This window comes from Podarcis tiliguerta, assembly GCF_965153285.1.
Source record: "Podarcis tiliguerta genome assembly, chromosome: 6".
NCBI classification, from domain to species: Eukaryota; Metazoa; Chordata; class Lepidosauria; order Squamata; family Lacertidae; genus Podarcis; species Podarcis tiliguerta.
Window position 1 is genome coordinate 38,697,326 of NC_139539.1, and position 13,538 is coordinate 38,710,863.

A 13,538-nucleotide genomic window follows, 5' to 3' on the forward strand; every position below is an offset into this window, starting at 1 on the left:
AGAATGGAGAGGATTGATCTTCTTGCCGTCCATGGGACTCTCAAGAGTCTCCTCCAACACCATAATTCAAAAGCATCAATTCTTTGGCGATCAGCCTTCTATAATAATATAATATAATATAATATAATATAATATAATATAATATAATATAATATAATAATATCTTTATTGTCATTGCCCCCTTCGGGGACAACGAAATTACTTTATGGTCCAGCTCTCACTTCCATACATCATTACTGGGAAAATCATAGCTTTAACTATACGGACCTTTGTTGGCAAGGTGATGTCTCTGCTTTTTAAGATGCTGTCTAGGTTTGTCATCGTTTTTTCCCCAAGAAGCAGGCGTCTTTTAATTTCATGACTGCTGTCACCATCTGCAGTGATCATGGAGCCCAAGAAAGTAAAATCTCTCACTGCCTCCATTTCTTCCCCTTCTATTTGCCAGGAGGTGATGGGACCAATGGCCATGATCTTAGTTTTTTTGATGTTGAGCTTCAGACCATATTTTGCGCTCTCCTCTTTCACCCTCATTAAGAGGTTCTTTAATTCCTGCTCACTTTCTGCCATCAAAGTTGTCTCATCTGCATATCTGAGGTTGTTGATGTTTCTTCCGGCCATCTTAATTCCAGCTTGGGATTCATCCAGTCCAGCCTTTCGCGTGATGAATTCTGTATATAAGTTAAATAAGCAGGGAGACAATATACAGCCTTGTCGTACTCCTTTCCCAATTTTGAACCAATCAGTTGTTCCATATCCAGTTCTAACTGTAGCTTCTTGTCTCACATATAGATTTCTCAAGAGACAGATGAGGTGATCACGCATTTCTTTAAGAACTTGCCATAGTTTTCTGTGGTTGACACAGTCAAAGGCTTTTGCATAGTCAATGAAGCAGATGTTTTTCTGGAACTCTCTAGCTTTCTCCATAATCTATCGCATGTTTGCAATTTGGTCTCTGGTTCCTCTGCCCCTTCGAAATCCATCTTGCACTTCTGGGAGTTCTTGGTCCACATACTGCTTAAGCCTGCCTTGTAAAATTTGAAGCATAACCTTGCTAGCGTGTGAAATGAGTGCAATTGTGCGGTAGTTGGAGCATTCTATGGCACTGCCCGTCTTTGGGATTGGGATGTACACTGATCTCCAATCCTCTGGCCACTGCTGAGTTTTCCAAACTTACAATAGGACATCTGAATAAAATTGCATAGGATTATGTTTGCAAAAGGTGTGCTAAACTACACTGTGTGATTGTGTTGGGCTACTTGGACAATTCCTTCCCAAGGATGCATCAAAATCTGAGTTGAGGGACAGTGAATGAAGTAAATGGTTCAATGCAAACAACTTCACCCTCTTGTTCCACCCTTGGAGCACATCGGGAGGACATGGGGGTTGTAACAGGAGGAGAGAAGGGGAAGCCCTGTTGCATCTTCTGGCACAATGTTGGATCGTGCCCATTCAGTGCAGCCCTAATGTTTACTGATTTAAGTAGTTTTGCATCAGAAGTGCAAAAGTGGTTAGAATGACCAGAATTTGACATCAAGTAAGTGAAAGGGGAAAGAGAAGCAAAAGGACAAATACAAAATAAAGTTGTCTCCCCCACAAAAAAAGCCATAGTATACTGATATTTACCTATTATAAATGCCACATGCTTTTTCGTTTAAGCAATAGCTTTGAGGCACCAAACCCTCATCATATGACACCCAGAAAAGTTCCTGTTTATACCGCAACAGAAGGAAAAGCTTCCAACTCCCTTCAATTCTTCTGGGGTAAAGATCACTCATGCATGTTTTTCTAAAAGTATAAAAAGAGATTGCTAGGCACAAAATGTGGCAGCCTCAGGGCAAGAGCCAATTATGACAGAATACAACTTGCTTGGGACCTTCCCATAGGAACAAAAGTTTATGGTTGTGCAATCAATTTAACTCTTCTAGTACAAGGGATTTCCAGACTTACATGAAACTAAGAACACAAGAATGTTGGAAGTGCTCTGCTGGTTCACACCAAAGGCCTACCTAGTCTGGTATCCGGTAGCCACTGTGGCCAGCCAGATTCCCTTTCCTACGGTGGTTCCCCAGCACCTGGCATTTGGAAATTTACTGCCTCTGATTTTAGAGGAAGTATAAAGTCATCGTGAACAGTTTCCCTTGATATGGGTATAGGTGTATAAGTCTACAAACACAAGGGGTTATAGATGTTATCAACATAACATAACATAACAGGTTATCAAAGGCTAGTGATTGCTGGAATTATAAATCCTCCTAGCAGAGACATGTCTTTAGCTAGAGGGTGATGCAAACCCAAGAAATGCTGGTTTTGCCTCCTGGCATGTTTTATGTAATATATAACAAGCTGAGTTCCTGGCAGGAAAGAGAGGTTGCTGGTTTATTTTTTCTTCCTTCAGACTTCTTCATACTGTTAGTGGATTTGTCCAAGTTTGCATCATCACAGATATGCCATATTGTCATCATCAGGGTTTCCTGACAGTTGTGTTGACAAAGGGACAAGAACAGGTGCTCCTGTTTAATATATCGTATTCTATGCATCTTCAGCGAGGCTGTTTTACAGCAATTTAAAGTTGACTGCTGGCTTGCTCCTGACAAAGGCATACCTTGTTTTTATTGCACTTTGACTTATTGTGCTTCACAGATATTGCTCCTTACCAGGATGTGGGTGAAGCTGCAGAAAGCCTGGCCGCTTCTAGGAGAAGGAAGCCCACTGCCAGTGCCCCTCTTCTGTCCATAGGAATGAAGCTGGCTAGGGCTTGAGCCATTCCTGCCCCTGCAGCCAAGGGGGCCTGGCTTAATAGTGTAAACATAACTTTCATATGCACTGGGAAACAATAACAATTGTGTGACTCACTTTATAGTGGTATTTGCTTTATTGCAGTGGTCTGAAACCAAACCTGCAATATCTCCAACGAATGCCTGTACCAAAATCTATTCTTATCCATAGATGTTATTGTTGTGGGCCCTTGTGCATGGGGCACAATGTTGACAAGCAAAACTCTGATTGCAGAGATTTCAAGAATTATCCCTCAGTGTAGTGTTGGGAGCCTGATGCCACCTACTGGCTTTATCTTTCTCACACAATAACATACCACTTCAGTCAAATCAGCTTTGCATTAATTGTCAGACAACACCTATCTACCTTCCCCACTTCCATTCCTCCTGTATCTGTACGTGAGAGGGAATTGAATCACATTCCACAGCCAGAAACACTGCAAACATAGAATACAGAGGATGTCTTGCATTCTCTTTGCTTAAACAGTTTTATGCAATGCAGTTGCTGTGTGCGTGTTAGTGGCAGTGCAAAGTGGCAAAGCAGTGGTCAAACATCTGTCGTGACAGCAATTCACTGGGCCAGGGACTGATGGCAAGTGTCCTCATATGGAAAGTGAGGCTGTTAACATCAGTCATTATGAATTGTTAAGAGTAGCTCATAGGATCAGGCCATTCAGGATAACCCTTGCAAAATTGCTGTCTATTCAGCTGGCTCTAGTCTGCTGCAGTGTGGCATTAGTGTTGAATTGCCTAAAGGCCAAATGTAAAGGGAAGATGAGGGCTTTTTTCAGCTTGGAACTCAGTTCTGGCACCTCTCAGGTAGGCACCATTGTCATTATAAGAGAACAAGGGAGGCATGGACAATATGGAGAGACATAAAATATGGATTATGAAATAATATGCAGTCGAAAAGGTTGACAATAGGACCCATGGAGGGGATGGTGGGAAGTCTGGAGATTCAGAGAAATCTCAAAATAAGGACATGTATTTTGTATGATTATAAGTTTGCACTTGTAATATCAAATAAAAGTTATTTCAAAAAAGGAAAGAGAACCAGGGGGCATTCATAGTGAATTCTGGAACCTCTTTTTCTAGAAAAACAGTGCTGGGGAAGATCTTAGATTGAACTTAGTGGTATTATTGCAAGTGGTATTATTTTACCAGGACAAAGCTGCTTGTAGTCTTCTTTGCACCTGCAAAGGTTTTGGGGTGGACATCTTGCTTTGTTTCCAGTAGTAGATACCCAATAGCTTCCTGCTGAATTTCTGCAATTTTGCATACCACAGTGGACAGGGAGAAAAACAATATCATTTTTGGACAAACTGCAGAAAAACGAAAACAGTGCTGCAAGGGACAAATAGAGGGCAGAATGGAAAATGATGCCTTCTCACTACCCTACTTGAGTGCTCTTTTAAGAGAATTACATCCTAAAATCATATATTGTCAGGCTTGATGCCGGCAGCATCAAGGATCAAGGCAGAAGCAAGAAAGTTCGTATTTATGGTTTGATTCAGTTCTTGTGGTGCAAGACAAAGAATCCAGTCCTTAACTCCATAGTGACATTGCTCACTCCGAGCTCCTTTCCCTCTTTCTCGAGCAACAGCCTGTGGCCCTATGGGTGGCCTCAGGAGTCAAACATTTTTGAGCCCTTTGCTCTTGAAATCTAAGTGAGCGATGCGTATATGGGGATAGTGGTGTTTCTATACTTTCCAAGGATGTCTCTGCTGGCAATTCTTCCCCTCCTTCTCCTAACACCTCATAACTTGGCAACTCTGAGTTCTGCTACAATTCAATCCTGTCTTCCTTTTCTCTTGAAACTGCTGGAGAAGGGAGCCCCGATCCCTCAACTCCCCCTCCTCCTCCGAGGGAAGCAAAGGAGGAGGAGGGGACGATTCTCAGCCTTCCCCTTCAGTCCAGTCCTTAACATGTATATTAATAGGGAGATGGCAATACAGTGGTATCTCAGGTTAAGAACTTAATTCGTTCTGGAGGTCCGTTCTTAACCTGAAACTATTCTTAACCTGAGGTACTACTTTAGCTAATGGGGCCTCCCGTTGCCACCGCGTGATTTCTGTTCTCATCTTGAAGCAAAGTTCTTAACCCGAGGTACTATTTCTGGGTTAGCGGAGTCTGTAACCTGAAGCGTCTGTAACCTGAAGCATCTGTAACTCAAGGTACCACTGTATTGAAACATTGGCTCATGTATTGCTATGTTACTCTTTTCACAGAAATTTGCATAAAGAGCCAATTGCTCCATTATTATTATCTTATAAAGGGCAGTCATTTGATTTCTAAGTGACTTTTCTCTTTGTGGATTGAGATAATCTGGTAATTGTGAAGTTTGAAAAATTTCTAGTGGCTACCATTAAAATAAGGGCAAGTATTTTACAAATGTGTAATTTATGTAATTTGTAATTTGGCAAAAGCTGCTTATGTTCAATTCTGTTTGCAAATGTTTGATATAAAATGCAATGGCTGGCGATTGATCCAGCTTCATTGTAGGGTGGGCATTTTTCAAGTTTCTCAGGCTTGTTGTGTTGATAAAATGGGGAGACAGTAAACCATGTACAACGCTCAGAGCTCCTTGAAGGAAAAGTGTGGTGTAATTTTAATAAATGAATAAACAGGTGTCTATTCAGAGACTAAAAAAGCAATACATCTAGATCATTATAAAAATAATATCACGTCTTTATTTAGGCAAGATAAAAACATTTACACTGTACCTAAAAATAAATTCAGAATTCCAAACAATTTCAGACATTTAAGATAAAAATAGGTTGGTACCAGACTTTGTTAATAATTAATAAATACATTATAACTCTTGCATGTTTTAAAAATGAAATAATTAAATATGCTTTTGTATAAATACATTTTAAATAACAAAGTAAGAAAAATAACCACATGAACAATTACTGGTAGTTATAATAACAGTGAAATGCACAAGGACAAATTTTGTTACAGGGTCAAGTAATTGGCTAATGGTAACTCTTTGGGTAATGCAGATGGAGGCTTATTAGCACCTCCTCATTCTGAAATATTAATGCTTCATGAATTATCAAAATTACAAGGATGGCAATTCTAACCCTTCTGGATCTTTGATACTGGAGTTGGTTAGGATATGGTGAAGGCTATTAATGAAGGCAAACAAAGCCTACTGGAGGATCTTCTCCCCCTTATCCTCTTTCCAGTGGCACAGATCAGGGGCTAGGATTGCATGGTAAGCAGTCCAAATCTTCATTTGCCTTAAATTTGTTTGATTGATTTTGGTCCAGCAGCCTTGAAGCTACAGCTTATCAAGGATTTGGACAACTTTTGTTACAAAATGCGTTTTTTTAAAAAAGATGCCAAAATAAATAAATAAATATTATTGTTATATTAATTCATATATAGACCATCTTTCATTTTGAGAAGTACCAAATAAATATACATAAATATCAATATTTTTACGTTATTGAAATGAAAAACAACTGCTGCATTTCTTGATGTTCTAAAGCTTGTGTTACGCGTGGTTAGCTCTTGAATCCTTCCATCCAGGCAAAAAGAAGGTCCATTTCTCCCAGAGCTTTGTTTGCTGCTACATTATTATCAAGCTGCAGAAGAGAAAAGCAATTTCATACGTTCATTACTGAAGAATATATAAGCAAACAGGAGGGAAATGGCTGTAAATGGATTATTTGTTGGCCTCCAACTTTATTTCCCTTTAACGTTGTTTATAGAGTCTGTTATTTCCAAATTTGTAATTTGTAATCTATATTAAAAGGTAATAGAGATACCCTTGATAAGAACATATGATCATCCATTAGAAAGGTTGCACAACTGAACAAAGACATTGACAACCGTTAAATATTTAAGTACAGTGTTAACAACACATTTTACATATTTTGGTAAAAATCATTGATAATGCGGTATATTCAGTATAAAGTATTCACTGGATACTGTTTTCACACTATTATTAACTACATGCATTTAAATATTGAATGTTGGCTATTTCTCTCATCATGAGACATTATTAAGTTGTGGTCTTCATGTCAAGGAATTAGTCCCAGATTTATTGTTGTTGCAGGTCATGGTAATATGTGGAAGCAGGAAATGTGAGACAAGATCGGTGGATGTAGGGCAAATGGCTGAACATGCTATTCATCTTATTATTCAGTTCATATTCATAGACCCTACAGTTATAGTTCAGTGAGGTGTTAATTCTGTCCGAAGCACCAAGGAGTAGTATAATGGGGTGATTGCCTTCCTAATTATGGAATTTTAAACAAGAATTATCCCCCCCCTTTCCTCCTGCCTCACGAAAAAAATACATATCTTTGTGGTTCAGATCACAGTAAGTGATCTGAAAAGTCGTCTCAATATGCTATGGGGAAAACCGGCATTGTACCTTGTGACTGTGGTACAACAGCCCCATTCCATGGTGACTATTTATCTTACTATTGTGACTATTTATCTTACTTTCATCTTTGAACTGGTGACTATTTATCTTACTTTCATCTTTGAACTTTGCAATATTCCTGTGACCATTTAGGATTTCTGGAATTGGGGTGCATAAAAGAGCCCACTTTTCAATGACAAGAGTCAGGGTCACTTGCATGCTTCTCTGATATGTAGATAAATGAGAGATGCAGAATTGCCTTTCGGTCTAGCTCAAAGTAGTATAAGATAGACAATATATCTGAGACCCTGCCCAAAGTCCAAAAGCTTCCTGACAGAACTGGCTATGTGTATTTATTAATGCAATGACTCAGTCTTAAATAGCAGAGAGGGCAAAACAAGCAAGACAAGTTACCGTTTTGTATTCTTCCAGTATAAGTTTAAATCTTCTATGGGTCTCTTCTCCACAGGAACATTTGTTTTGATCATGCTGATTTCCCAAAAAAGCACAAGAGGAAAAATGATTAGGATAATTACATGTATAATACACAAGGCTGAAAACTATTTATCTTACTTTCATCTTTGAACTTTGCACTGACATTTGGATTTAGAAAGAACCCTGGCTGCAGGTGCCCACCTCTCTTAACTACCAGTACAGCCGTATTGCTTACTTTGTAAAAATGCATTTCTATTCCTGTGACCATTTAGGATTTCTGGAATTGGGGTGCATAAAAGAGCCCACTTTTCAATGACAAGAGTCAGGGTCATGAATCATACTTACACAATTTCTCAGAATTGTCTTGATACTGAGGAAGGCATTGGCCAGAGTGCTGGTTTTCCTTCTAAGCAAGTTGCTTGTTGGTTCATAGTGTCTGAAAACACTTTCAACATAAAATCTCAGCAGGTGGCGGAGTAAACAACAGCTTTCAGATGTCTAAAACAAGGGGGAAAAATATGTGGTTTGCATGGTCAAATTCAGATTTCCTTCAGTTGTTGATAATTGCTAAGAAGGCTCTCAAGGGTCTAGTTCACACATATACGTGTAAATATTTGATTCCTGAGCACTGAACCCGCTAAGACAATTGTGTGCGCTCTCAAGACATGACATGACAAAATTCAGGGGGGAAGTACAGATCTAGAACAACCTGGAATGATTTTAGATTTCTGAATGTAATTTGTCTTAATAGGACTAAATATGAACTAAATATGAACTAAATATGAACTAAATATTCATGAACTAAATATACATTCTTGACCTTCACAAATTAGCCACTCAGAGCACTCTTGTATGCTAAAGAAGCAATATTTACCGGAACATCTTGTAAGACACCTTCCTTCAGCAGTATCACATCAGTCCTGTTATCTTGTGTTTGCTGCAATTACAAAAAGAAGAGAAATCATTTGAGTAGAAGACAAAACTGGAAGGTGGGGGGAGGTAGTGTGAAAGGCAGGTATTACAGATGCCACAAATGAGTAGCTGTCATGCTCACCTAAAGCAGGCTTCCTCAACCTCGGCCCTCTAGATGTTTTTGGCCTACAACTCCCATGATCCCTAGCTAGCAGGACCAGTGGTCAGGGATGCTGGAAATTGTAGTCTCAAAACATCTGGAGGGCCGAGGTTGAGGAAGCCTGACCTAAAGGAACATGAACTCTTTAACCTAAAGGAACTACTCCTTTACACAGTGTCTTCATATCCAAATTCTGACTAAAATCTCCTCCTCTGTGCTTTAGAATAAAGTTTATTGAATACCACCAGATCTGTCTAGGTTATTCAAGGTAGGGATTGCCCATGGGCTAAATTGTTCCAGAATTTATAGTCAAGAGGGAGGTCTATGACCCAACTTTGTGTGGTCTCAACTTTACCTAGTACCTTCTTCTCTTCTGACAACCGCTAATGTTACTTGGCTATCTAGGTATATGGTATGTATCTGAGGAGATTATTGAACTTGGTGAGCTACATTTATTTAGAGTACTTTTAAAAACCATTTTGGGACGTGGGTGGCGCTGTGGGTAAAAGCCTCAGCGCCTAGAGCTTGCCGATCGAAAGGTCGGCGGTTCGAATCCCCGCGGCGGGGTGCGCTCCCGTTGTTCGGTCCCAGCGCCTGCCAACCTAGCAGTTCGAAAGCACTCTCGGGTGCAAGTAGATAAATAGGGACCGCTTACTTGCGGGAAGGTAAACGGCGTTTCCGTGTGCAGCTCTGGCTCGCCAGAGCAGCGATGTCACACTGGCCACGTGACCCGGAAGTGTCTCCGGACAGCGCTGGCCCCCGGCCTCTTTGAGTGAGATGGGCGCACAACCCTAGAGTCTGTCAAGACTGGCCCGTACGGGCAGGGGTACCTTTACCTTTACCTAAAACCATTTTATTGAGAAGCAGAGACAGAAAATTGCCAACATATAGATGCAAGTTGACTTTTGACCTTCCAGTGAAAATACTAGCTTTTAAACTGGCTCTTTCGGTTCTCTTATTATTGCAAATAGTGCAAGAAAGGAGATCAGGATGGTGATGTTCCTTAGCAACCTCCACTCAACTGGACATGTCAGTTTGTTGCCTCATCAGGCTGGTAGAAAGTGCTATGTAGTTGAAGAAAAAATGGATGTGAGACAGCTGCCTGGGACACATCTTCAGTTTTCTGAAATTGCAATGGTGTCATGTTAACTGGAGGTGCTGGGGAATTAACCCAGGGAATTAACCAGGGGCCATCTAAATAATATATGTATATGTTTCCATTGGCATTTTCATTTAAATGATTTGGTTAAGTATTATACTAGGAATTCTGAGTAATCAATGTCAAAATATCAATGCTATTTTCATCTTGGTTTCATTGATCAGGACAATGAATCTGCTATACACACCAAATTTCAGATCAATGACCAAAAGTCAAATGTGGGTTGCCCTGTGATACTTACCACCGTTTCCCTGATGGCACCAAAATAGTTCTTTAGTTCCCGCAGAGATACACCACTCAATTCACATTGGCCAAAGTTGAATTGTTGAGCTTCTGTGGTCACAGTTTTGCCAAAGAGAAACGAAAGAACAAGGCAAGAGAAAAAACGTATATCCATCTTTGTTTGATAATCCACTCCTGTAAAAAGGCACAGATGGTTTAGTGGTCTGCTGATGAAGAAGTGTAGTCAAACTGCTAAACATTTCTCAAAATCAGGTTTTAAAGAGGAAAATATTATTTGCATCACTGATGCCCACAATGCCCACTGATGCCCACAATGAAACTACTAGGGTTGTACAGATTATTTTATTTTATTCATTGAACCTGCCCTACATGTCACCTTGGATCTAAGGAAGAAGATCATTATGCCTCACTTTCTGCTACTTCAGATGTCTTTTCCATTGATTACACTGGATGAAAAAACAAATACCTAGATCATTTTAATTTTGGGGAAGAATTGGATGACATTTGCAGGCATAATTAATGCCCATCTAAGGGGTGGAGCCTGTTAAATTTCAAAGAGATAAGTGCAGGGCAGTTGTGGTTTTAGGCATTGTGGTCTAAACCACTGAGCCTCCTGGCTTGCCAATCAGAAGGTTGGCGGTTTGAATCCCCATGATGGGGTGAGCTCCTGTTGCTCTGTCTCAGCTCCTGCCAACCTAGGAGTTCGAAAGCACACCAGTGCAAATAGATAAATAGGTACCGCTGCGGCAGGAAGGTAAATGGCATTTCCATGCGCTCTGGTTTCCGTCACAGTGTTCCATTGTGTCAGAAGCGGTTTAGTCATGCTAGCCACATGACCCAAAAAGCTGTGTGGATAAATGCTAGTTCTCTTGGCCTGAAAGCAAGATGACTGCCGCAACCCCATTGTTGCCTTTGACTGGACTTAACCTTTACATTTTACCTTTTACTAGGCACTTTTACATCTTGAGAGGGTTTTTTTAAAGTGTATCCTTCCTAGTGGGTTTTTGTTGCGGTGGGAGGAATTTGCATCAACATGGCATAAAATGTAAATTGGTTCACAGGTAAGCTCAGTTAATGAAGTGCTTTATCCCATTGATTTCAATGGGACCTAGTTGTGTCTGACCTTTTCTGAACCGAGTATATTATGTGTATGTAATCTCCCATATTAATTCCATATAAAGCCTTCAGTATCAGTATATTAGAAAAAGTTGGTTTAGACATCAGAGTTACTACTACAATCACATATTTTGAATAAAATGATTCTTTTTAAAAAACAACAAAACATCCTAGTGCACAACTCAGAGAGGCTGATGTATTTCAATTCATACGACTTAATATTACACTCCTAAAACATTAACTTGCAAGGTTGTTGTGTTGACATGAATAGAATTATCTTCTAGTTAAATCTAAATCTAAACCTATATTTAATTTTTGATAATAGTAAATAAACACCTGAAAATTAACTTAGAACTTGGTATAGATTAATAAAACTCATGTTAATAGAAAAAGAAAAAGAGCAAGACTTGTTCATCCTGTAAACAGTTAAATATATTGCTTTTAATCTGTAAAATATCTGCCTTCAGATTTCAAGCTAATATAAGCCACATCTGACACATAAGTACACAGTGCTTACCTTAGTTACCTAGATGCTGTGATTTGCAGTGATGGATAGTTGTCACTACCTGGTTCTGGCCCTTTATATATAGGAAGGACTTTACAGGAAATTTCCTTTGACATACCTGTGGGTGGGGACTAGTCTTTACTCTCAATTTCTCTCTGGTGCTTCATTTGCATATTTTTAAAAAGTTCCCAAAAGAAAAGTGAAGAGTCATGAGTAAGTAGCAAGTGATGTCATGAAGATGTCTTAAAATAGCTCTCTGTGCCCTGGAGTTCTCAGAGTATACCTGTCAAATTTACAAACAAACAAAACAGAACTTTCCCAATATATTTCTCTGACATTTCACAGTAATTAATATCATACACTGATATTTAGCTGGGTTAAAAAAGATCCCAACCAATAGAGCTTTACTTGTAAAACTTTTATATCCTCAGACATTTCTTCTCTGAAAAAGGTGTGCTTTACAATGAATGAATTATCCAGGATGTGTACTGCAGTGAAAAATTCATGTTGGTACACATATTGGAAAAGGAAGATCTCGAGGAGCTTCCTGATATGTATGCCTAGGCAAAGAAAAGAAAAAGACTGTCATGGATGATATCATTCGAAATGATAGTGTGTGTGGCTTTTCTGACATCACTGGCAGCCTAATTGATGAACTGCTGCAGCTGCTAAAGAATAACGTTTGGTTTGTACAGTACAATAGCATCTTATGCACAATTAACTTGTTCAATCTCAACCTTGCATGCTTGAAAGCCGTCTGGCTGAAGTCGTGCAAATTAAATGCATGGGGAGCTTAAAAGCTGTTTTGTACCAGGTTTTCCTGGAGTGGAAAGAACTCTTAAGCTCTCCGCTTTGCTTACCGGACAAGTCCCACTCAGTGTGCAGGCACTGAGATGCTCTTGTGAGGTCTCGTGGACACTTGGACAGCCCTACGAGCTGTCACAGCATTACCCCAGAGCTTGTGCACTGAGCAGAACTTGCTGGGGGGGGGAGGTCCACCTGGCATGCTAACTCCAGAAAGCAAGGAGGCTAGCACAGGGGGCAGTTCTGGGGAAGAGGATTCTGAGAATAAGCCATCACCCTGATTTGGTTGCATGGTGTTTACATGTCTTCACATTAATCATTTGTTCATCAAACACATTTCAATGCATTTCCCCACTACTTTTCAAACAGAAAAGGTTCATTGTGCTGGAGTGGAAGAGAGCTTTAATCCACTTCAGATGTACAAATCTAAAGTTCTTCTTCTTCTTCTTCTTCTTCTTCTTCTTCTTCTTCTTCTTCATGTTTAAGATAGTCACCTGTTGAACAGTCATTTGTTTGAACTATGCTAGGATTGATATCAATGAGATCAATACGTCTGATTTGTGTGCCTGTTGGGCCTCTGCTCCCCATTCCCACTTTAGAGCAAGCTAGGTTTCAAGAAATGCCCCTGAGCCTTCATAATTTCCTGTGTTTCAGATGCCAGGCAATTTCCAACTTGTTGCATCTATTAGACACAATTAGAATACAGCTTCCCTCCCTGAGAGTATGTTGTGACATTCTGACATCATTTAACTCAGCTGCAGGATGTGCTTTTGTCTCCAGGATACTTGGATCCATCATTTCCTCATTATGTCATGCCCATATACAGAAGAGATATGGGGCTGTATCCAGAATACCTGAGAGTAAGCCCTACTGAATTAAACAGGACTTATTTCTGAGTAGAAATGGTTAGGAGTGTGCTGTAAATTGGTTGACTTTGGGTTCCACTGAAATTGATGGGGCAAGGGAAGGATGATATTTTTCCTTTTAATTTATTCATTGTATTATATATATTTTTAATTATTCATTTTTCTTTTTCATTCATTACATACATCTCA

At 39.7% G+C, this 13,538-nt stretch overlaps 1 protein-coding gene across 1 annotated transcript; it reads right to left on the reverse strand.

Annotated features, from left to right (window-relative positions):
* Window positions 1–6,283: 6,283 nt before the first annotated feature.
* On the reverse strand, window positions 6,284–10,212 carry LOC310680262 (interleukin-20-like; the record flags this gene model as incomplete). The annotated part of the gene is made up of 5 exons (XM_083446639.1): window positions 6,284–6,364; window positions 7,564–7,638; window positions 7,930–8,082; window positions 8,459–8,521; window positions 10,057–10,212. 5 exons carry the CDS (start codon window positions 10,210–10,212, stop codon window positions 6,284–6,286), a joined length of 528 nt encoding a protein of 175 aa, XP_083302765.1.
* Between the last annotated feature and the right edge of the window lie 3,326 nt (window positions 10,213–13,538).